The sequence below is a fragment of the Poecilia mexicana genome, unplaced genomic scaffold (assembly GCF_051168715.1).
Source record: "Poecilia mexicana isolate PSO_F unplaced genomic scaffold, ASM5116871v1 scaffold_14, whole genome shotgun sequence".
Taxonomy (NCBI): domain Eukaryota; kingdom Metazoa; phylum Chordata; class Actinopteri; order Cyprinodontiformes; family Poeciliidae; genus Poecilia; species Poecilia mexicana.
The window spans coordinates 12,348,272-12,372,314 of record NW_028263383.1 but is presented as its reverse complement, the minus strand read 5'-3'; the positions used below and the strand labels follow the sequence as shown (position 1 = coordinate 12,372,314).

The 24,043-nt window shown below is 38.8% G+C and overlaps 2 protein-coding genes across 2 annotated transcripts in view; one reads left to right on the top strand and one right to left on the bottom strand.

The window, feature by feature from the left end:
• The first annotated feature begins 1,961 nt into the window (after positions 1-1,961).
• On the top strand, positions 1,962-9,055 carry skp1 (S-phase kinase-associated protein 1). Its single transcript, XM_014985176.2, has 6 exons — positions 1,962-2,111; positions 4,538-4,637; positions 4,745-4,818; positions 6,523-6,666; positions 8,158-8,298; positions 8,390-9,055. Exons 2-6 carry the CDS (start codon positions 4,541-4,543, stop codon positions 8,423-8,425), a joined length of 492 nt encoding a protein of 163 aa, XP_014840662.1. The 5' UTR covers positions 1,962-2,111; positions 4,538-4,540; the 3' UTR covers positions 8,426-9,055.
• A 563-nt stretch (positions 9,056-9,618) lies between these two features.
• The window catches only part of tcf7 (transcription factor 7), an 81,218-nt gene continuing 66,793 nt past the window's right edge, over positions 9,619-24,043 (bottom strand). Inside the window, 7 exon segments of the mRNA XM_014985169.2 lie at positions 9,619-12,098; positions 15,422-15,494; positions 15,989-16,037; positions 20,203-20,250; positions 21,527-21,634; positions 22,380-22,542; positions 23,544-23,663. Of these exon segments, the coding sequence (XP_014840655.2) occupies positions 11,744-12,098; positions 15,422-15,494; positions 15,989-16,037; positions 20,203-20,250; positions 21,527-21,634; positions 22,380-22,542; positions 23,544-23,663 (916 nt within the window). The 3' untranslated portion in view covers positions 9,619-11,743.

The following is a 24,043-nucleotide window of genomic DNA, read 5'->3' as shown; positions in this document are numbered from 1 at the left end:
AGTTGTTTTTTAAGGTATAAAATCTAAGTGAATCAAACGTAACGGTTTGGTTAAAGAAGAAGTGTCTGGAAATGTTTATTTCTATAAAATGCATCATTTCAGACACTTAGGAGGGCTTGTTATTTAGCGCCACCCAGTGGTTGTCGGAGGTATAACACCGCAAAAACAGTTAAAGTGGATATAGTACACAACGGCTTATCAGGGCCATGGAGATGGGAAAAGTATATTTCCACCAAACAATTTTGAGATTAATCTCAGAAATTTTCTAGAAAAAGCTTGTAAATTTCCAAACTCCAAGTTAGGAACTTGCAAAAAAAAAAAAAAAAAAAATTAAGATCTCAAAAAAACGTGAAATTTCCAACTTTACGAGCTCAGAAAATTTTTGTTCTAGGAACTTCCTGAGTTTTTTTTTTTGCAATTTTTCTACTCTTGGAGTTCAGGAAGGACCTATTTATTTCTAGAGAATTTGAATTTCTTGATGGAAATTTACTTTCTTTATCTACACTGGCCTTAATATGCCATCACATTTTAAAATGCAAATAAAAGATAACTGAATAATTTTACACTTTCATTGTGACATACTCTGTTCAACCCCAGAGGAAAAAGAAATGTCTGAGGAAGTTGCAAAAGTAAATAGATTAAACTTCAATAGTGCTTTTCCAGACAGACAACTTAAGGTACTTTACAGCCATACACACAATAACATAATATTACACAGATACGCAAATCAGAAAAATGTGTGCACATAAAATTGTACAAAATACCTTAAAGGTGAGGGCACTATAGTGACACAACCAAGAACTGGAAGTCCTCCAAAATGGCGAAAAAAGACGAGAAAAACTGGTCTGAGTTGCTACTGAGGCCGAGAGCAACTTCAGAAAGCTCCAGGAATTTCTGGCTACAATCTCCCATCTGCTTCAGACGCAATGCAGAAACATTTTCTGAAGAGGAAAATCATGCAATCCTGACTAAATAAAAAAGCACACATCTGGAGTCTCCAAAAATATGTGGGAAGTGTCATGATCTGATGACTTGGTTACAAAAGCAACACCACACCCACTGTGAAGCATTTTATTTTCTTATCTGATCTTTTAAGGTGGGTAAAATTTCATTTTCTAACTCATAGCATTGTTAGACACTTATTAAATCAACTTCACATTGGTTTATTCATTCAGATTGATTATTGGTACACATAAAAATGGTAAAAAGAAAAGAATCTTTTGTTGATATACAGTAAAATAAGCAAATAAATGTAAATAGTGCCAAGTTACAAAATTTACTTTTATAATGCTATGTTCATAAGGATGGACACTTAAAAAGTACATAAGTATAGATTACTGCAAATCATTTTCTACAGTTTTTTAGTGTCCAAAATTTGTACTCAAGTTAGAACATCACTGCTTCAACCTATTTTTACTCAAGTAAAAATAAAAAGTTATCCAAGAAATTAGGCAAAATATATTTTTTTCCAAATCAATTTCTTCAATAAAAAACTTTTAACATTTTAACAAAAACTGCAGGTGTGTGTCTGAATCTGGTGAATTGTTGATTAAAACATGTTTGTTTTTCATTCAGTGGGTAGAAAATCCAGAAATTTGACTCGAGTAAGAGCAGAAATACTTCATAATATAGTAAAAAAAATATTCCTAAAAGTATGTTTTTTTGTTTTGTTTTTTTCTTTTAAAGCTACTCAAGTAGGTCTAAATGTAATTGAGGAAATGTAACTAGATACTACCCAAATCACACGGGAATGATAAAGCATCTGGTGTTAACATATTGGAAAGGGGCCCAAAATTAAAACCTGCTTTGGGCTGCAAAAAAGCTTGTGCCGGCCCTGCACATAAAACATTTAAAATCATATATAGTATTCCGCAAAATGCAAACGATAATAAAAGTAAATAGGTAATTGGCCGGAACGTTGTGACCTGTTACCGCGGAGCCGCAGATGTGATAAACAGGCCGCCCCCTCCCTCCGTCCAGCCGCCGGCAGGTCGCTTCCAGCAGGTTCAGCCTCAGACTCACAGCCGCAGACGGTAAGCGCCACGCTCCTCAGGCCTTTCTGCACAACAGCGGAAGAAATTCACAGCTTGACTTCAGCTTAGTTATTCACGGTACGTAGCTCTACGTTGTGTGTCATTTGTCGTTAAATAGTGATTATAACTGCTGTGTCTTTTTAAAAAATTATTATTTTAATAAAACGCCTCGGTCTGGTGGGTAAGAGGCCTCGCCGAGGCTAGCACACTGGTTAGCAGACTGTTTGGACACTATAAATATTTATCTTATTTGTAAAGTCACAGTATAATTATTGTCCTTTTTACGGTGTTAGATGGAAACTATATCCGAGATTTGTCCACAGTGTTCATTCGTAAACAGGCTAATTGTTCAGCATTTCCGTTGTTTCGCTTATGCACGTTAGCATGACTGGTCGGCTAATAAGTTAATGTAATTGACAACAACACCCCCACAGTTAACCTAAAATTACATTTACGGTTGTACAGTTTTATTATTACTAACTATAAAAGACATATACTCATGTATTGTTAGTAGAAATGGAAAACGGCACGTTGTCAACGAGCCTTTTTAGTAGTTTTGGCTAACGTTAGCTTGTTTGCTAACCAACGCAAAGCATTAAACGCTGGTTCAATGTTTTTATTATTCAGGTCAGAACATCAATAAGAAAAAGAAATTAAAGTATGAAAAACGGTAATTGGGTTTAAGAGTTGAAACAAATGAATAAACAATCAAGGCATTTTCAAATGATGCGAAATATTTTGCATGTAGGTTACCGAACAGTTACAGCAGCTTAACGTCAGTTTTTCTGGGTTAATTGGTTAATTTACTGTAAAGCTTTTGAAGTTTTAGATACTTAAAGTAGAAAATAAAGCGTTGCAAGATTTTTCATGTTTTCTTTTTAACTGCCATGAAACTTTCAGCAGTAGAAATAAATATTTATCACTTGATGTACTTTTGTCTTAGTTTTTATAACTAAGAACAGCAGATAACATGGTATTTTATAACATTTAATTCGAAAATACTTTATTAATCCCAAGTGGAAATTAATTGTTATGACTCATTCAAGATTCTTGAGTCTTATTGTAGATGATGATGACTGTGGACAGTCATGGGTTCACCTGTGTCTTCTGCAGTTTCCGACAAATCAGATCAGGCTGAATTGTGTTAAAAGATTGATGTCACAGTGCTGCCTGCTGAAGGAGACGTATGATGCTGTGGGTCGGAGGGGGCTGTTTGGATGTGAGCCTGTTTCTGGGGGGGGGGGGGAAGCATTCTCTTACAATCATATTTGAAATCAAACATTTTTAAATACATGTTTCATGTGACATCACACTTCTGTGACCTTTGTAACTGACAGCCATGTTGGTAGGCAGTTGCTATGGAGTTGCTATGACAACAATAAACAAGCCACATGGTTAGAACTAGCTCTGGCTTCGTTCTTATCTAACTTATAAACAATTAAAGTACATTACAACTACCTGAGTCCTCGACCCGCCTCTGTAACACTGACATAAATATCAGTGGTATTTACTTGCTGCCAAACTAGCAACATTATCTTAGCTGGTGGAGCTTTTATCTGCTAGCTAAGATGGACATGTATCCTCCTCCGTGTTGTAAACACTCTTCCTGTTCTCTAGTGAGCAGGAGATCGGCGGCAGCTTCTCATCGTCTGACACCTTTCGATCCTGTCAGCAGCCATTTTGTTTATATTTTTCTCTTGCACATTAGTCAGAAGTGTCCATATATTTTTTTTTTGTTGGTCTGGAAGCCATAGTTCATCGATGCATTGCACTGCGTTTGCTTGCCAATATGGCGGCGATCACTCGTGGTTCAGACTTGTGGGAACTGTGTGTTGCTTTAATCATCATTTTTTCATGTCGGTGTGTTCACCTCGTTTTCAGGACTTTCATCCTGGACACTGTTTGTTTTGCTCAGGCTTGAAAAGCAAGTGGAGAGGTATAAAAGTATAAAATCAGCAGATTGTTCTGGAAAACATTAACAGAGTTAAAGGAGATTCTGCTCTTCAGTAAACTAAAATCAAAGCTAATCTTCACTGAACTGATTTTTGTTTTTTGTCAAACCAAAAGTATGATGTTGATCTTGGGCTACGTGTCTTATTAGTAATAAATAATCAAATTTAATTATCAATGTATCTACTGCCATAGAAAGTTCTCTTGTTTTTATTTGCTTCATCAGAATTTATGTTTTTGCAACTCAAATGTTTTTTTATGTTTTGTTTTAAAGTGACTTACTGGGAACTCAGATACTGGTTTAAAAATGTATCTGGATCTGGTTAAGATGAAAAACATGACTGTGTGTCTGATGAAGCATAATCCATTTAAATGTTATAGATCTTTACACCTTGTTCTGAATGAATGCATAAACCTGCTCGTTATTATACTAAATACTTACAATAGTTCAAACTAAATATTTAGTATAAAAATGTCCAGGAATAAAATAATCAATAAGTTTATTGGCCATTTAAAAGGAAACTCTGTAAATAAGTGAATTTTACTTGTTTCAGGAAATGCCCACGATAAAACTCCAGAGCTCTGATGGGGAAATCTTTGAGGTGGACGTTGAGATCGCCAAGCAGTCCGTCACCATCAAGACCATGTTAGAAGGTGAATCATCTAATTATCGGTTTCTGAAACGATTTTGCTTTTTATCGAGTATAATCACGAATAATCGTGAATGTAATGCAGATGAATGCTGGTTTCTATGTTTCCAGATTTGGGAATGGATGATGAAGGAGACGATGACCCCGTCCCCCTCCCTAATGTCAATGCTGCCATTCTCAAGAAGGTAACACACACACACACACACACACACACACACACACACACACACACACACACACACACACCTCTGTTTGTTTATATTGCCGTTTTCTAGAGGTGTGCCGATCGATCGGTCACCGATCATAATCGGGCCGATTTTCGTGAAAAAGTGCATGATCGGTGATCATTGTCTCTTTTACCGATACCGATCACCTGCTTCTCATTTCCAGCCTGCCTGTGCAGCTGGTCTCCTCTTTCCTTCACTCTGCGCAAACGCGCAGCAACAAATCCTAAGCGATGTGGAACTATAACGCACTGAGTGAATGGGGAAGTTTGGTGTTGCGGCGGAAAATTGAAGCAGGTCAAAATGCATCAACACAACAAATCTAATACGACATAAAAACAATGCCATACTTGACGGAGTTTGGCTACATCGAGGCTCACTGCAGTAAAAAAGACATACGGAGGATCAGACAGCAGGTAAAGCAGCGCACAGCTACAAACACTCACCAGGATTAGCATGACGGTCAGAAAGCTAAACAAATAACCTGGAAAATTATTTAAGTCTTCGAGCTGCGATGTCAGACTCTGGTTCTGCTCTCCTGTTGAACCGCTGCTACGCTACAGGTAGTAATATCTGACAGACGGAGCTTCGCTTCTGCTCCACCTGGTAGTGACTCTCACACCGAACCTGCTTAAAGCTGCAGCATCTAACTTAAAAAATACATTTTACATCCGTATTAAAACTGTCGCTGTCCTAACATGAGACAGATAATCTCTGAGAAAATAATCGATCTCCTCCCTGATCTGCATAATTACTCCGCTCAGTCAGAAACAGCCAATCAGAGCTAGCAGTAATCAGCTAGCCGCCATGCTAACAGGAAGTTTTCATTCAGTAACTCTGGATTGTTTATTGTAATGGATCCTGTTTTTGCCTTTGAATGTTAAGTTTTATACTTGAACTTCTTGGCAATGTTGAGAGGTTTTATTTTGGCTCTTTGTATTATTTAGCCTCTTCAGAGCCTTCATATGTTATCAGTCTGTTAAAGATAGTATTATCAATAGCAGTACAATTTGCACAATGCCTGTTTTGTTTAGTTTTCTTCTTGGAAAAAGTTATTAAAAACAAGTGTTAAATTAAGGTGAATTCATGGTTCCTTTTTCCACATAATGTAACCAGTAGGGTTTATGATAAAAAAATAATAATTATGTGATCGGTATCGGTGTATCGGCCCTCATGGGTGATCGGTATCGGTGTATCGGCCCTCATGGGTGATCGGTATCGGTATCGGCAGGAAAAAAACCTGATCGGCACATCCCTACCGTTTTCCTGTTGGACATTTCAGTAAGTCTGTTTTGTTGGATCTTCTGTGTATTTTGGTTCTCTGGGATTCATTCAACCGACATGAACAGTGAAAATACTCGATCCTTAAAGTGTATCCTACCAGGTATTACAACCTTTAAAACAGTTAAATAGTAAACATAAATCTGTGCAGCAGGTTCTGACGGGCAGCGTTGTTTTCTCCATGATAAAAACAAACTTAAACTGTGACGATGGGAAGCTTTCTGCAGTTCCAGCTGCCTTCACTGAGTCTGAGAATCGGTTCATTAAACGGTTGCACACGTTTCTTTTTACCCTTGGAGACGTTGAACCAGCTGATTTAAAGCTGAGCTCCTGCATGCATCCGGTCAGGTTGCAGGTAAATGTGCATGCTGCGTTTTCCTCCAGGTGATTCAGTGGTGCACCCATCACAAAGACGACCCCCCTCCCCCTGAGGACGACGAGAACAAGGAGAAGAGGACGGACGACATTCCTGTTTGGGACCAGGAATTCCTCAAAGTGGACCAAGGCACCTTGTTTGAACTCATCCTGGTAAAATAACTTTTTACAGCGTAGAACTTTAAAACTAAACGCCCGTCTAAACAGAAACCTCTGACCGCAGCAGCTACGAGCAAACCTGGGATTATTTTTCTCTTCTCTAAATGAACTGGCACCAGTTGATTCAGGAATTTCCTTTTGGTCATAAATTATCAAACACTTGATTATGAGCTGAAAAACTTAAAACAATACTACTGACTGAATTATCAGTCTATTGATAATTATTGATTAGTTTTTTCTCTTGAATATCTTAAATGCAGCCAAACCGATGGTGTGACGTTTCCTGTTTTATCCAAGCCAATAGTTGAGTTGAAACAATCTTGTTTTAAGTTTAAATGAGAACAGATGGTTGATGATTTGATGTGGGCAGCAGGACGGGTAAACAGGCCGGTCATGTGAGGGGAAACCCGAGTGCGGTCCTGGACCTGGTTCTGGTTCTGGTCCCTCACTGCGGCTGCCAAACAGAAACATGAGCTGATGAACCTTCACCTGTGTTTATAACCACAAACCCTAAGAGGCTTCATTCATTTAAAGGATATCTAATGAGGAATAAATAACTTGAATGATTATTTTGATGCAGAACTGGCTGCATGACTCCCTGGAATAATATCAGTTTTTACCCCCAAATTTAGAACCATTATATAACACAATGGTGTGTTAATATAAAAGCATTAAAAAAACATTCATTTCTACTGCTAAAAATAAAACAAAAATGTTAAGACCCAGTGATGGTATTTAAAACTGTTATTTTGATACATAAGTTTATACAGAGATATTTTTGCAGTATAATCTTGAATAAACAGTCAAATAAAATTTAAGTTGGTGTCGGTTTAAAAATATTTTTAAAGACAAACAGTTGTGGAATATGAAACCTGTTGACGCATTGCGTAGTTATTAAGCAGAATATTTTGACTACTTGACGTTCTGGAGATGCTAACCCGGAAGCTAATACTAGCTGGCTAGTTAGCTTAGCTCGGTTGATTAACATTAAAAGTCTGGAGCAGACACAATGCTCCAGATTTTTATCATGGCAGCTTTAGTTTGAAAAGAATATTACCTTAACGGTAAAAGGAGGCGTGGTTTAGTTTCCATGGAGACGGTCTGATCCGGCCTAAGCCCCGCCCACCTTCCAGAACCTTCTCCTGTATTTTAACAAGTGACCCAAGCTGGTAAAGATGGCGGCACGGAACACGTTTCTTGATTTTATTATTGTTTTATATTTTTTAAATTACTGATTTAATTTTTTTATTAATTAAAAAAATTATATTAGACATGTCAATGCAAATGAACACCTTAAAACACAACCTCTTTAAGCTTTTAACTTTTAAATTGCCTGATTTTACAGTACATCTGTTTAAACCACTGAGCCTGAAACGAATGTTGGACTCAGATTTTCCTTTGTTGTTGCTGTTATGGTGCAGAACCATTTCATCCTCTCACCGCCTCGCCTTGTGCTGCTGCTCTTTATTTTTCTCGTCTGTTTAGGCCGCTAACTATTTGGACATCAAAGGCCTCTTAGATGTCACCTGCAAGACAGTGGCCAACATGATCAAAGGCAAAACCCCAGAAGAGATCAGGAAGACTTTCAACATCAAAAATGATTTCACAGAGGAGGAGGAGGCCCAGGTACTTATTATACTTTATTAAAACATAAATGAGATCATTTTATTCGCTCGAGGCAAAACGAGAGTTCACCTGCCGGCTGTTCTGTGTGCAGGTACGCAAAGAGAACCAGTGGTGTGAAGAAAAATAAAGCGGAGAATCCTGCCAACACTACCACACTGAAAGGATTGTCCCTGCTTACTGGTTGCACTGGCGTTGTTCATACTTGTTAATATTTTACTTTTAGGATATTGACAGCCACTCTGCTCTCTAGTTCCCTTCATTTCTGTATCCCAATAATAGCATGACCATTTTAACTTGCCTGTGTGGTGTCATTAATTTAAAGATAAAATGCTTATTACTGTTTTCACACACATATTTGTGGATCTACATAAAATATAGTCCTGTTCTCATGGCTTTGTATCCTTGAAGAAGGAAAAAAAACGATATCCCTCCTTCCAGATTATCCTTATTTTTAGTTGCTCTAGTTGTCTATTTTTTTTTACTGGAGATTATTCTTTTAGGTTCATTGAATTGAATAAAGTTACATTTTTGACAATGGAAAATCCAAGGGTGAATGTGATTTTTGCTCCACATTGGCTTTGTTTAAACCTGGAAGGCGACTTAACAGGAGGAATGAAGCTGGAAGCGGATGGATGTTTTCACCTTCATCACAGCGTTGACTCATAAATTTGTGTATTTAATTGGACACTCAGCTGTGATGCTGGTTTTTTTAGCTGGATAAGCGCACTGAAGGAGTTAATAAAACCTTTCAAATTAATGTGGCGTCGTCTTTCTGTCTGGAGTCACCAGTTTCAGTCGAGCAGTTTCTCTAAATGTCCTTCAATCATGCAGCTGCTTACTGAGTCCATAAGTGAAGCTTTTACATTTATTTTTCAGCTGCATTACATGGTGATTATTGCTATATTTAAATTTCACTTTTTCAATTGAATAACTAAAATAAAACCACCTCTGGTAGATTAAGATGTAAATGTATAACGGGAACATCAGTGGTCCAAATGTTCTGTAATAATCGGCTGTTAGGACATAATTTTATCCTGAACACACAAAAGTACAATTGGATAAGATTTTATCCATTCAGTGGTAGTAGTTCATATTTAAACTACAGCTCCCACTGTCCATATTAGTTTTGTTTCTATTAAATAACTTGTAGTGATTTACTGTAAAGCCAGTGCCGTATACCAAGCCTTACCTTTTCAGAAATCCATCCATCCAGTGTCAAAGCTCTGTTTTTGGTTTAAAAGTGAGAAATTTGAGTTTTAGAAAAAATAAATGCAATATTTCTTATAACTATCCCATTGGAAAAAAAATAAGCCTGCAGCCTTAAACATTTAAAAAAACACTTTTAATAACATCAAACAAAAACCATACATCAAAGGGTTCAAAGCATGAAAGTACAAAGACATCTTCCAGTTGTTTCTGCCTGGCCTGAACCACAACAGCGCCATCTGCTGGAGAAGAATGGTACAGAAGCTCAGCCTACACTTACTGCGAGAAAAGGTGACATGAAAACCTCCTTTCTCGAAATGTAACATTACAGTTGGAACATGCACCGACTGAACACAAAATAGTTTGAAGGCGTCTGCAGTAATACTGGATCACAAAGGGTAAAATTTTGCACAAAAAAACATATTGCCTTTAGAAAAAAGTGGAAACTATAATATTTTTTTCAAAAAGAATTTACTTTTTTATTCCATAAAAACATACAAAAGTTATTTATTATAATATAAAACTTTACAAGACAATGCAATATAATAGTACCCATCGGTCACAGATTAGTTTGCGGAGCTGCAGAGAAGGAAAAAAACAAATTTAAAGAAACATATGACCTTAAAAATGAGATGAGATTCATACACAAAAAGGTAAAAAACAAAATGTAAAAAATTAACGGATGAAGCTGGAGAATAGAAGCCTAAAAGTGCTAAAAGAAGTGACTTGGGAGTCTGCTTTACCTCCTCTGGAAATACAAACATAAAAGATAGGAATACTTTTCCCAGGAATCCGAGGTCCTGCTGGTCAGACGGGTCCAGAAGGGAGAATGACATGAAAAACATGAATCTTAAAGTGAGCACCAACTCTGAGGAGGAACCGTCCTGAAACAAAACCGACCAAAACTCCAACGGTTTGAGCCAAAACAAGAAGATTATGAAAAAGTCTTTTCCACCTTTTGCCACATTATAATTTCATATATTTTAACTGGAGTGTTTGTGACGGACCAGTAAAAACAAACGGTTAAAATGCTGCTTCCATTTTAGACACATTTGCTCTGATTCTCTTCAATGTTGCCAAAATGAAGTTCAGTCCTGGAAGGAAACTAGTTTGTCTGAAAGTAATTTATCATATAATCAATAATCATTTGCGCCTGTCAGCAGGCCGGTCACCATAATCAATAAATCACATTAAAATGAACTCAATAATCTCCATTTGCACAATTTATCATTTTTCTACCAAAAGCTGGATGATAAGTCTGATGCTTTTGTTTACAGTCACTTCATAATTCATTTATTTGTTTCTCTTGTTTGGTTTATTTATTTCAGATATTTAAAATGTCTTCCAGTTCATTAGATTGGAAGTTTATTGATCTCTGAGAATCTGATTGCATTATTATTCTGCCGTTACCGTTGCTTAGGTTGTAAATGGTCTCAAAACAAGAATATCATCATTTATTGCAATAAGTTCTGGGACAATTCATCGTTCCACAAGTCTGACCTGGATGTGATCGCCGCCATCTTGGTAGGCAAGCACATGGCTTCCAAGTCAACAAAATGAAGGTTTATAGACACTCCTGAACAAAATGTCTGCTGATGGGATCGAAACAGGTCAGACGGTGTGGAGAAGCTGCCTCTGATCTGCTGCAACAGACGTCACTGATTAGTGAACAGGAAGTGTTTTCACCAAGGAGGAGCTTCATTCAATCGATGTTAAACGGATTTATGAAGGACGTAAGAACTCCTCAGGTGAATAACACGGTTCTGGTGACTGGCAGAGTGAGTACATGTACGCAGGCTGCCTGTCCATCTTACCTGATAAAAGCTACGTTAGCTAAGCTAGTGTAGCTAGCTCAGCAGTAAGTACTACAGTAAATATCAGTGATGTTTATCTTCGTGTTACACAGAGGTGAGTAGAGGACTCAGGTAGTTGTAAAGCAATATTTTAGATAGCAACAAGGTGAGAGCTAATTCTAAGCTTGTGGCTTGTTTGTTGTTGTCATAGCAACTGCCTACCAAGATGGCAGTCAGCTATGAAGTTCCAGGAAGTGTGACGTCATGAGAGCTGTGGATTCGTTAGTAATCGAGACAGGCCTCTGAAGCGTTAAGCACAAGGTGAGCAGCTTGTTCTCATGTCGCTGCAGTGGAAACGGAAACCTTTGGAAAATCACGACTGCAGGAGGATCTTCGTTCCTTTGGGAGCCGAGGAGGAGAGTAGTGAGGTGGGAGGGCCGCGGCGATCAGTGAGTCTCTGTTAGCACTTTGAGAGAAAGTCCCGCCACCTTGGCGGCGGACAGCGCCGAGGGGCAGAGCGTCTGCTTGCCCGACAGTTCCAGGGTCGGGGCGAGGTGGCAGAGGTCCGCCCGCTTGCCGGCGGACGGCTCCGACGGGAAGCGGGGGTGCGAGCGCGTGTGTGAGGAGCGGCGCGTGGAGGGGGAGGGCGGCGGGGAGCCGCGCGGGGACGGGGGCTGCTGCTGGTAGAGGCGGAGGCGCGCGGGACACGGGGACGGGGGCGAGTCTATAGCACTTAGATCTGAAGAAGATGGGCTGGGGCAGCCTCCTCCTTGAAGGTAGCGAATGCACTTCTTTTTCCTCCTAGGAACAGTCAGAGAGAGTTATCTGTGAATAAAGTGTGGAGACGTCAGCAGCGTTCAGGGGAGGCGCAGAATCACAGTGAGTCAATGAACACGAGACCAATGAATTTCTGCTTCACACTTAAAAACTGACATGAGACAAACATCCATCAGCTCAGAGCGGCAGCAGATCCATTCATCAATAACTCAGTAATAAATGATCACTGCTGGAGTTCATCATCATTATTACATTCTAGTGCAGTGAAAACTTTTGGTCATTAGTTTCAGACTCTTTGGTTTTAACCTCTGCATTCAAGAAAAAAACTATTTTATGACATAATGCAGTTTTAATGATGTTTTATCATATGATAATGCCCAATTTTATTACTTTATAACATATTGTGGTGATATCACATAATGTGGCATCAAATAAACCAATAAGTCACATGATGAATGTAAAACGCTCAGTCATTTTCATGATTTCTTCTTCTCCTGGATGATAAAGTTATGGGTGATTTGGTCGTTTTAAGGATCAATTTAACTTCATAATTCATTTCATTTGTTGTTTCTGTTGGTTTATTTTTGGATTTTAAAATGTCTTTCAGTTTCAGTTAAATGTTCAGTAGAATTTAAAGTTCATTGATTTTTCATGTTTTGCATCGACGCTGCAAAAATATAAAATATCACCAAATATGGTTTAATTTCTTGTGTAAATTTCTTAGAAGACTTGAAATAAGATTAAAAACTAACTTAAAAAGAACTTTTGAGTGAAATATATGAGCTTGTTTTAAGTCAATAATCCCTTAAATTGATGAAAAAGTTGTCAGATATTTCCTGTCATATCAGTTAAACATCCTGCAAATGGATCTGAAACGTTTTCATCAACATTAAAGAGTTAAAACAAGCTCATATATTTCACTCAAAAGTTTGTTTAAAGTTAGTTTTTTCTTTTTTCAACTTCACTAAAATATTTTAACTAGAAACTAAGACAAAATACTTGGTAAGATTCTGTTTTTTGCAGTGGGGAATAATTTACTGAGCTTTAATTACTGACTATTTGTATGGTTTCAATAAAAGGTTTATTTTTCAGTTCAGTGTTTAGCTGAGGAAATCGTCTGTCTGGTAAATCGGTGCGCCGTCACTCTGAACGATGTTGCCTGAAGGTTTGGATGCGACGATCAGATCGTGTTTTCCTGCTGCGCTCTGTGAGGTGTTACGTTTAAAGCAGACCTCCATACCATCAAAGCAGCTAACAGGATCCCAAGATCATCACCAAAACATGAAATGAGTCACCAGGTTAAACCGCAAACTGAGGCGCTGCGCCGAATTTAGACTCAGAGGAGGAACTCTGCAGTAGAAAGTGATTCTAAATGTCAGAGTTCACCATCAAAAGACGCTCGTCACCACATCGCAGGGATGGAGAAAGTAGAAAGCAGACGGGCATGAGAAGATGCAGCGCTGCAGGGAGTGTGTGTGTGTGTGTGTGTGTGTGTGTGAAGCTGTGGTGATAAGGCTTAAAACCACATTCAGCCCCTTTGTTCTCTCAAACCGAAACACACACTCAGGTTTCCATGACGCAACAGCGGGGAAGACGGCGGAGCGAGCGTTTCATGTCAGATTCCCGGCTCCTGCAGACTAGCCGTGGACCGCGGTCGACCCCCTGCAGCTCCGGCCTTATGGGTGGGAGCTGCTGCCCTCTAGTGGCTCAAACCTCCAGAAAGCTAAAGGAGGCGAAACATCCACTGAAATATCCGCAACAAATCATAAAACTGGTATTTATCAACAAGCAGAGGAGGCCGAGTATCCGAAAACTGAACTCAAGACATTTTTACTAAAGTAAAAGTAAAAAGTATTTGGTAAAAAGTCGACTCAAGCACTGATTGATCAAATTATCAATCATTTAAAATTTAAAGATCACATCATCAAACGGACTAAAATATAAAGTTAAGTGGAAATTTTGGTATTTTAAAGATCAAAATGATAATAATTCATATGAAGAACAAAAAATAAGATAATCAGGACAAAGAAAATGTTTCCAGGTTGAAAGAAAGACGATCTGATTATCGGTGATTATCAGCTCCGGTTTCTGGCAAAATTATTTTACCAACTAATAATGTGATCAATAAGGAAACGTTCTTTTACCTGAAACACGATCTCACTCTTTGGCATTAAATGCATGAACAATAAAGGTCCAGACAAAAAGCGGCTAACGGGAACCAGCAGAAACTTTTGGAAAAACTGTTTTTGTAGAAAAAGCAACAGAAATGACCAAAGTTGAATTTATTTTTTTGCTGAAGAAAATGAAAATCTTTTAGGTTGTGTTTTATTTCCTGAGTAATTTAAAGCTAAATTCTTCTAGTTTCGGGTCGAACTCGGTGTGTTTGGGTTTGGATCAGCAGGTTAGTGATAGACGACATGCAGAGCTCAGAGCTCAGGAAGTGGCCGATCCCCGAGAGACAGAGCTGATCATGAACAAAGTTTCCTTTGCTGATTTTGGGCCTGGGAGAAATATTCTCACCCCAAGAGATTCTGATGTTCTGTCACGCGGCAGCCGGTCCAATCAGCCGCTCTGCAGTGAGACGAGTCGGACTGACAGACCGGGTCGCTCCAAACGTTTACAGGTAACAATATTCAGCAACTTTCTGCCTAAATCTAAAAACATTTCAGACAAAAAAAACTTGGTATCGGCCAAGATTGGAAATCGGTGATCAGCCAAAAAACTGCAGTCGGTGCATCGATAAGCTTCCCTGAGACGGGAAAACCGTTGGGAAGAGTTTTTGTCCAAAACATAAATGAAAGTTTAAAACTTTTTAAAAGAAATATCCTTTTTCCACTTCATAAATATTAGCACAAAAAGATCCATAAAACAGGTTAAATGTTGCAGCTGTAATGTGACAAACATCAAAAACGATCACTGATGTTTAACAAGCCTCATCTGCTGACTCACATTTGGCCAATTATGATATTTTTTTGTCTGAAATGTTGCTAAATATACAAGAACGTTTCTGAGTTGGTGACGGAGGGCCGGTCGGTCAGGCTGACCTCTCATGCAGAGCAGACCAGGTCAGATGTAGAAAAGATCGGCTTCACATGGAAGCACCGGCCGATCGCTGAACTCTCAAAATCAAGGAGATCAGCTCCAATAAATCGGAGCGTTCCTGTGAAGAACAGGAGGAATGATACGGACGGGTAAATCTGGAGGTGAAACTGTCAGAGTGAGGTGAAAACCGCCTCCATGGCCGCTCTGTCTCCTCAGAAAGGCTGAATCAGACTGAAGTGATGAGCAGACGGGGGCGTTTTACGCAGCGTCGGCTGAGTGGAAGTGGAGGAATGTCGGTTACACACCTGCAGGGACCGCACCAGTCCGTTTGTTGGTTGAGGCCGAAGCGAGCCCGGCATTTCTTAGGAGAGCCCGGGTCTGAGCGCACAATGCACAGCATGCAGGAGAACAGGAGGAAAAGCAAAACATAGATGTAATAAACAGAGAGGAGCGAAGGAAGAGGGGGAAGTTAGAGGGTCACAGGAAAACCAGAAAACAACGGGAGGAGAGATACACAAGAGAAAAAAGCCAAAACTGTTAGTAGCACAACGCGACAGTGACAAACAGCACAGATGCAGTTAATGTCGCTCAGATTAAACTCTGAGGAAAGCAGCCGTGCAAAAAAACAAAACAGAAAAACCTTCATGTTCTGCAGAGAGCAGCAAACAGAAATGCATTTTCATCGAGCCTGGATTCATGTGGAACATTCACACTCCTGGATTTACACTTTTCTAATTCAGGTTGCATGGAAAGCAGAGTGGGTGGGTGGTTTGACGTTAGAGTCACTTCCTGCCTCCGCAGTGAGCTGCAGCACCAACGCAGCACAAAGTTTCTGCTCATTCTGCCAGCAGAGTTCACACAGAGATGCTTACCTGTGTTGGAGTCCTGCTGCTTCTCCCGTTTTCTCCTTTTCTTCTTGCCCTGTTGGACAAACACAAACAAAAATGGCCCCAGATTTATCAAGTTAATTTCATTTATTTTTAGACAAACAACAATAGCAACATACACTGCAAAAACACAAAGGGTTACTGAGTAATGTTGGTCCAGTTTCTAGAACAAACGTCTTAGGTCACTTGAAATAAGACAAAATTAACTTACAAATAACTTTTCAGCAAAATATGACTTTGTTTCATGTCAGTAATTCCTTAATGTTGATGAAAAAGTTCTGCTGGCAGATTATTTAATTTATAACAAGACATTTTTATGTCTATAAAGTGAAGTGAAATAATCTAACAGACTCTTATATTTTGCTGAAAAGTTATTCATGTTAGTTTTGTCTCATTTCAAGTGTTCGAAGATATTTGCATTAGAAACAGAACTACTTGGTCAAATTTTGTGTTTTTACAGTGTAGAGTCTGATTCCTCTGTGCATAACACAATAAAATATTTTCAGTTTATATAACCTTGCAAAAGTATTAATACCCAATGAACCGTTTTAAATAGATGCAGAGAATCTGCTCCCTTCAAAGTTCATAAAACGGTTTGAAATCTTTGTTTTTGCTGTTGAGATTTTAAGGACATCATTTGTTTTTAAATGCAGGTCATGATAATCTGAAATAACTCAACTTAAACTATAAAAATGTTTTTATCTGGGAATTCATAATTTTGAAGAAATGAAAGCATAAAGGTCATCTAAAGTTTACAGAATCCCACACAAACAAAAAGCATGAAACATTTATTACCTAAAATAAAAAACAAAATCAATTGTTCAGTTTAACTGCAAAGATACAAAATATTACCAAGTAATTTTGGTCTAGTTTCTAGTGCAGATATCTTAGTGCACTTGGCAACCCCAGCCAAGCCCCACCCGTTACCTAGCAACCCCAGCCAAGCCCCACCCGTTACCTAGCAACCCCAGCCAAGCCCCGCCCGTTACCTAGCAACCCCAGCCAAGCCCCGCCCGTTACCTAGCAACCCCAGCCAAGCCCCGCCCGTTACCTAGCAACCCCAGCCAAGCCCCGCCCGTTACCTAGCAACCCCAGCCAAGCCCCGCCCGTTACCTAGCAACCCCAGCCAAGCCCCGCCCGTTACCTAGCAACCCCAGCCAAGCCCCACCCGTTACCTAGCAACTGGCAGATCATTTCAGTTATAAAAAGGGAAAAATGTCGTTATTAGTTCAATAATCTGCCAATGAAACTAGAACTTTTTCATCAACAGTAAGGAATTACTGACTTAAACTCATATCTTGCCAAAAGGTTCCTTGTAAGCCAGTTTTATCCTTTTTCAAGTGTTCAAAGATATCTGCACTAGAAATTAGACCAAAAATACTTGGTAATATTTTGTGTTTTTGCAGTGAATTGAAATAAAACTTAACTCAGGTATCTGACAGAGACAGATTTAAAACACGACAGAAACAACCAAAGAAACCCCCCAAAATTTATATTCTGTCCAACCACAAACTTCAGTGTTTCTTGTGGGATTTAATGTTAAAGACCAACACAAAGCAGAAGAAAAATAAGTTCATAATAATCATAATTTGTTGTGAGCAAAAAACCTTAAGGAAATATATTTTTTAGCTATGCATTTCATTCTGGCTAAATGAAAAAATAACTTTCCTGCTAAAGAAAGCCTCCTCCACATCATGATGCTGCCGCCACCATTTCCCCTGATGGGCGTGATGACGTCAGAGTTCAGACCATCACCATGAACAGATGGACTACATCCACTGATAAGGTGTAAAATAAATTCATTGTTTCCTGTCGCTTCCATTCTGTGTTGATCTGGTACGTAAAATCCAAATATAAAACACTAAAGTTGGTTTTCGGTAGGAGTATTAGTACGTTTGCAAGGCTTTTTGTAGTTTATTAAAAAAAATAAACTTTCTGAAGTGTTGCTCCATGTTGAAATGCAAACAAAAAACTCAAACATGAAAAGTTAAAAGCTACAACCAGAAACTAAAGCAAGAAAGAGAAACAAAAGCTTCTACTGCTTCAGTCACTAGAACCGAGTTTCATGCACAACCTTCAGTTTCCACCAGTGTTAAAAAGAGCAGACGTCTCCTATAAAATCCTTTTTCATTTCAGATCACTCAGAAAAGACAAACTTGACATTTCTTTCGCTGTTTCTCAAGTGTTAGTGTGTGTTGAGGTAAACATGAGAGTTCTTCTGCTGCTGATGAACCGAGGCTGAGATGAAGGATGTGGGGAGAGGAATCTACCGCCTACGCTGCGCCGCCTCGCTCTGCGCCGCCTGTGTGGTTTACAACAAGTCATCCTGCAAATGGAGCTCCTGCTGTGTGTATGTGTGTCTGTTTGTCTGCGTGTGTGTGTGTGTGTTTAATGTCTGATGCTGCAGCATAACTCGATATGTTTGGAGAAACCCCTGTCTGCGAGCAGAACAGGAAGAGAAGCTCCACACACGTAGAGGGTTTCTCCTGCAAGTCACAGAACATGCTAGAAACCTCCACACACACACACACACACACACACACACGCACAACACACACACACACACACACACACACACACACACACACACACACACGCACGCACGCACAACACACACACACACACACACACACACACACACACACGCACAACACACACACACACAGAGGATTTTCACATTAAATGATTTGTTTGTTTTGGTGGGAAAAGGGATTTTCTCGTCACCTGCACCCTGCCTCGTTTCATTCAGACTTTCTCACAATGTTTTAACGGCGACACTTTAAGCTTCTTAGAAAATGAGATTTCAGTCAAGATGCTGCTGGCCACGCCCCCAACTCGATGCTTACAGTGAAAATGGCTGCAAACAGATACGCTGCTATCCAACTGTACATCTTTGAAAAGAATTAGTGGAGCCTCCTGCACAACAAGTAGTTTCTGGATGGAGTCAACAACAAAACTCTTGTCTTTTCCAGCAGCCATTGTACAGGACATACAGCAGGAAAACCAACTGACCAAACGTGCTGGAGCTCAGCTTAGGTTGCTAGGTACCAGATGGAACTCTTCTGGGGTTGCTAGGTAACGGGTGGAACTCTTCTGGGGTTGCTAGGTAACAACGTAGTGCCTGCTGATTTGTAACATTATTCTGGAGGTTTCTGAAACAGCTCGTTTTCTACACACTAAAACAAACGTACTTATTGCTAACGGGTGTTTTTTTGTTTTTTAAGTGCTTAGTTGTTTTGTAGAAGCAGTAGAAGCCAAAATGGAAGAATATAAATGTGCAAAAGTATTTTTTTTTTTTTGGCATGATAGTTTCCCTTTACGCTGCTCTTTCTCCAAACTCCTTCAGGCTGGATTTTCTTTGGATTAACAAGCATTTCCTGATTTATTTTATGTTTTTTGGTAGAACTACTTAGGGTGAAGGGATTGTTTTGGATTATTAAAATTTTATTTTATTATGAAATGATTTTGATCTGCAGAAACAAAGCAATAAAAATAAATGTTACATGTAACAGAAAACCAAACAGAATCATTTCTAACTGAATCTTTGGGATCAGAAACTATTTTCCAGTTGAACTCAGTGAAAAAGAGAATATTTCCTTCCTTATTTCTTTTACAACATGACTTTTAGATGCTGCTCATCTCCTATACAGAGATTTATTTTCAGGTGCAGAGAAACGATGAATTCAAGACTAAAAGTTAAGATTACATTAAAATATTGCAAGAAAGTCTGACTCTTTGGAAGGTGACGTGAGGAAATTGGCCAAAGTGCAGCAGAAATATGTCAAAATGTGTTTTTTGTCAAACAAAGCAAAACAGAAGGACTGATAATAAAGTAATTAATAACCAAATGAAGCTGTTGTAGTGTTTGAAATGATACATAAACGGATGCAGCGAGGCCAGCCATGCAGCCCTGCTCTCTGTTAGTTGGAAAAAGACGGCTGATTTATACCTCTGTGTGATGGAGAGTTTTAGTAGAGATAGAGATTTGAAATGCATCCACATCTTACCGACCGGAGGGCCTGTCCTCGTTTACATGCTTCAAACGTGAGCAATCTCTCAGGAGGGTGCATGCAGACTTTGCACAGAAATACCCACAGCCCCCTCCCGCTTTCATGCAGCTTCTCAAACACTTTATTTTTATGTTCTTATTTTTACCCCACACCACAGAGGTATAAATCCACCATTAGACGAGTCCCTACCCAATCAGCTTTACTCTTTTCCCCTGCGACCCCGCTAAGGCCCGCCTCCTGCAAGAGTTCAACAGCAAACTGAGAAGTCAGAGGCACACAGCAGCCCAGATTCAGCAAAACCCCAAAACATTGATCTTTCAAAGAAACCAGCATGCACCACACGCCGGCCATCTTTAAACGTTTCACTGTGGGTTTACAGGCAGAGGCGTCAATAAAATTCAGAGAATCAAATCGGATGTTGAGCTTCGAATGATTTGGGCTTCACCAGTAAATACTGATAGGAGATACTTTAATTTCACAAACATCTGATGTGATTTACTTATTAAAGTGTAAAATTGAAAAAAAGATTCAATTTAAATAAAGTTGGTAGGCAAAAGAAAATTGAGAATCAAACTGAAAATAAAATCTGAAGAACAAACGTTTCGCTGTTTGCTTTTTTTAATTTCAGTTTGAAAAAAAAGAGTTTATATAAAATTTGAGAGAAATTTCACATTTTGCTCCAGTTTTTAAAAGATTCTGATTATTGAAGCATAAAAATATGCAAATTTGAATAAGGAGACTCATTGAGGACAGTTTTATCTAAACCAAAACAAACTAAAATTAAGAACCACAGTTTGAAACAAAATAAAAATTCTTAAAAGGCCTAAAAATAGCAAAATATCCATTTCCTACATCTTTTGAATGAGACTGCAATCATCTGCAGCTCAGAATAAAAACCAAAACAATCAATCAGCTGAAGAAATATTAAAAAATAGGTGTGATGAAGCAAACCACAGATAAAATACATAATTTAAATATAAACAAATATAAAAACAAGTCAATATGTTTCAGAAATTCACGGTTTTAGGTTTGACTCCAACATTTTCCAATAGTTAATCCTGTTAATCCAGATTAGGAAAACCTTTTAGGAAAAGGTTCTTAACAAAGAACCTTTTGTGAACATTCGTCACATTTCAGAGCAGAGTCGTCAAATAAATATCGTAACAGCCTGCCATACCAGACAACTACCACTAAGTTACACTGGTAAATATACACTAATACGTATTAGTGAATTAAAATACAGTAAAAGTATTTACAGTGATTTCTGAGTTTAATTGTTGTTTACTCCACTGTTGCTGTAACCACGGCAACGCGTTGACGTCTATTTCTCCGACCGCAAACCCAGACACAAAATTCAACATTTCTGCACAACAGAAAGGAGGGGCTGCAACACTTTCCTGTTTGTGTTTTTCTTAATCAGCTCCTTGGTCTGAATATGTTCACTCTGAGCCAGAGAGTTAGAGTTAGATGGAAACAGGTTGGGGAGGGGGAGGAGCAGAGCAAAGTAGCTTACGTAGTTGTCTCTAGCGGACCAGGTCGGGTAGAGCTGCATGTGGAGCTGTCTCTCTTTCCGGGCCAACTCGTAGTACTTGGCCTGCTCCTCCCGGGTCAGAGCGTGCCACTGGGAACAAATTCAGCTCAGAATTATTTACTGATCCAAAACCGATCCGTTCAGAAAATTAACAACTTTCAACCCGTTTCTCCAAAAAAGAAAAACATTTGCAATGAATATTAATAAAAACAAAACAAATGTAGCAGTGGGGCCGCCAGGGGGCGCTGTGGGGTCTCAGCAAGGCGGAGAGAAGATGAGAAAAACTGCTAAAATAATAAAAAAGAATTGAATCCCATGATTTTTTTATCTTAACGTTTTCATATTTTTTTCTGATTATTTTAAAAATAAAATATGAGTTAATAATTTATTTCTCATTTTCTGACTGGCTGCTTTGCTCCTCAGGCTAGCATAGCTAGCAACAAACGGAAAAGTTTCTGACAAGAAAATAACCAAAAGGAGCGACTCTGAAAAATACAATTTGATTCATATTAATATAAAATATTACAGATTTTCTTATTATTAAAAGAGAGGATTTTGTTGAAAATGTTTATTATTTGGTAATTGCCACAATATATTATCTAATAATTAAATTTTCAGGCAACAAAACTCATGGCCAACTACAATCAGATGGTACGATGCAGCATTTATGCTAAATGAATGTAACAATAAGGAAATAGTTAATAAAAACATTCTAAAAGTTTATTTTATTTTCTACATATTTTGTAGCATTTCTGTGGGTTGGTAAAGGGGGTCAGAGGTTAAAAATGTTCCAGCAGATATAAATAAATGATGAGTTCATGTTTGTGTCACTCACCCTTCGCCCCAGAATCTGATTGATAGCGGCGCTCTCCTTTAACGTGCACTCGGCGATGACCTTTGCCCTCATTTCCTTCATGTAGAGCATGAAGGCGTTCAGCGGCTTCTTGATGACCGGTTTCTTGGGCTCCTTCTCCCGCTTGACCTCCACCTGCGGCTTCCTGAAGGAGCGAGAACATCCGCAAAAATAAACATGAACAGCGCTGAAAATGAAGATTTATATGAGAAACAGTCAAAACTTAAAAAAAAGAAACTTAATCACTAATGAGGGTCTGTTGTTTAGATTGTTTCTGTCTGTTAGTTATTTCTTGTATAAATGTTTTCATTGTTAGCTTTTCTAGATGTACTGAGAGTTTTATGAACACGTAGCAGCGTAACGTCACACGAACAAGAACCCGCCCTCGGCTTCCTGCTGGAAGGCAAAAAGCTGCTTGCTAACAATGGCTAGCATTGGTTTAGCTGTTATGTTGTCAACATAGCACGCTAAATCTTAAATGAATGCCTGATGTATAAAACAAATAGAGCTTTGCTACTAATTGTCAACACTATGTCAACTAAATAACGTCAGGAGGAAGTTTAAATAAAAAACATAGCAAGGGAGAGAAAAGTAAGTCAGTTATGCTAGCTTGACTATGACAACTTTAATATGTAGATGTGCTGCAGAATTCCCTGTGTATCAGTTCAATTAAAAAATTTAAAAAGGCGACCTAAACACCAACTCTGATCATCAGAAGAACAGGTGTTGAAATTAGCTAATCTACCACAGCTCTGTTCTTTGTGTGGGAAATGTTTGAGTGTTTAATCCTGAAATATTAGTGGAGCTGTTGTCAGTCAGTTGCTATGCCAACGAGTCTTTGTGTAGCGTAGGTGGTACGTAGAGCAAGAAAAAAGAAGAATACGAGTGGTTTTGAATTATTCTTCAATGGTTTTTCAGCGTTATTTTTCCCTTTGCTGTGGCGCTCTGCACTAAATTAATAATAGCTTCATCTCCTAGTTTCATTTTGGTAGCGGTTCTGCAGCGGCAGGGCAGCTAAGGCGAGGAAAAGATGAGTCTATTATCAACTGCATATTTATGTCACATTGATTAATGTGCTAAACAAATAAGTAAAATTTAATTGAATTAAATTAAACAGTTGTGATGAAGGAAGTCGGGGTGACTTACATGTACAGGCCTCTGTCGTACTGATCATGCTCCTGCTTGCCCGAAGAGGGCACTATAGCCGGGTGGGGGATCCCTGTTGGATGCACGCCCGACGGTCCGAGCATCAAAGAGTGAGGGAACCTGGAAGGGTTGAAACAAAACGGAGGAAAACAGTGAAAATGACGCAAACCTGAGCAGTTTGGAGCGATGCATCGACTTACAGGCAGAGCGAACGGAGAGCGCTGAAGCAAAGAGGCACTTCTGGCCAAGCATTGAAAGCAGAAAAAGCATCATCTAACGTCCAAGTTAGGTTTCTATCATACAAAAACATTAACTTAAATTTGTTGTGTCTAAGGTTGTTAAAAAGCAACTTTTAAGAGCTTTTTTGGTCATTAAAAGTAATATTTTATGTCAAAATATAATAGTATGTTAAATCATGATATATAATACTGTAGTTTCAACATTTGTCACCACTAGAGGGCGCACAAGTATTGTTTTTCAAAACAAAGCAGCTGAAAGAT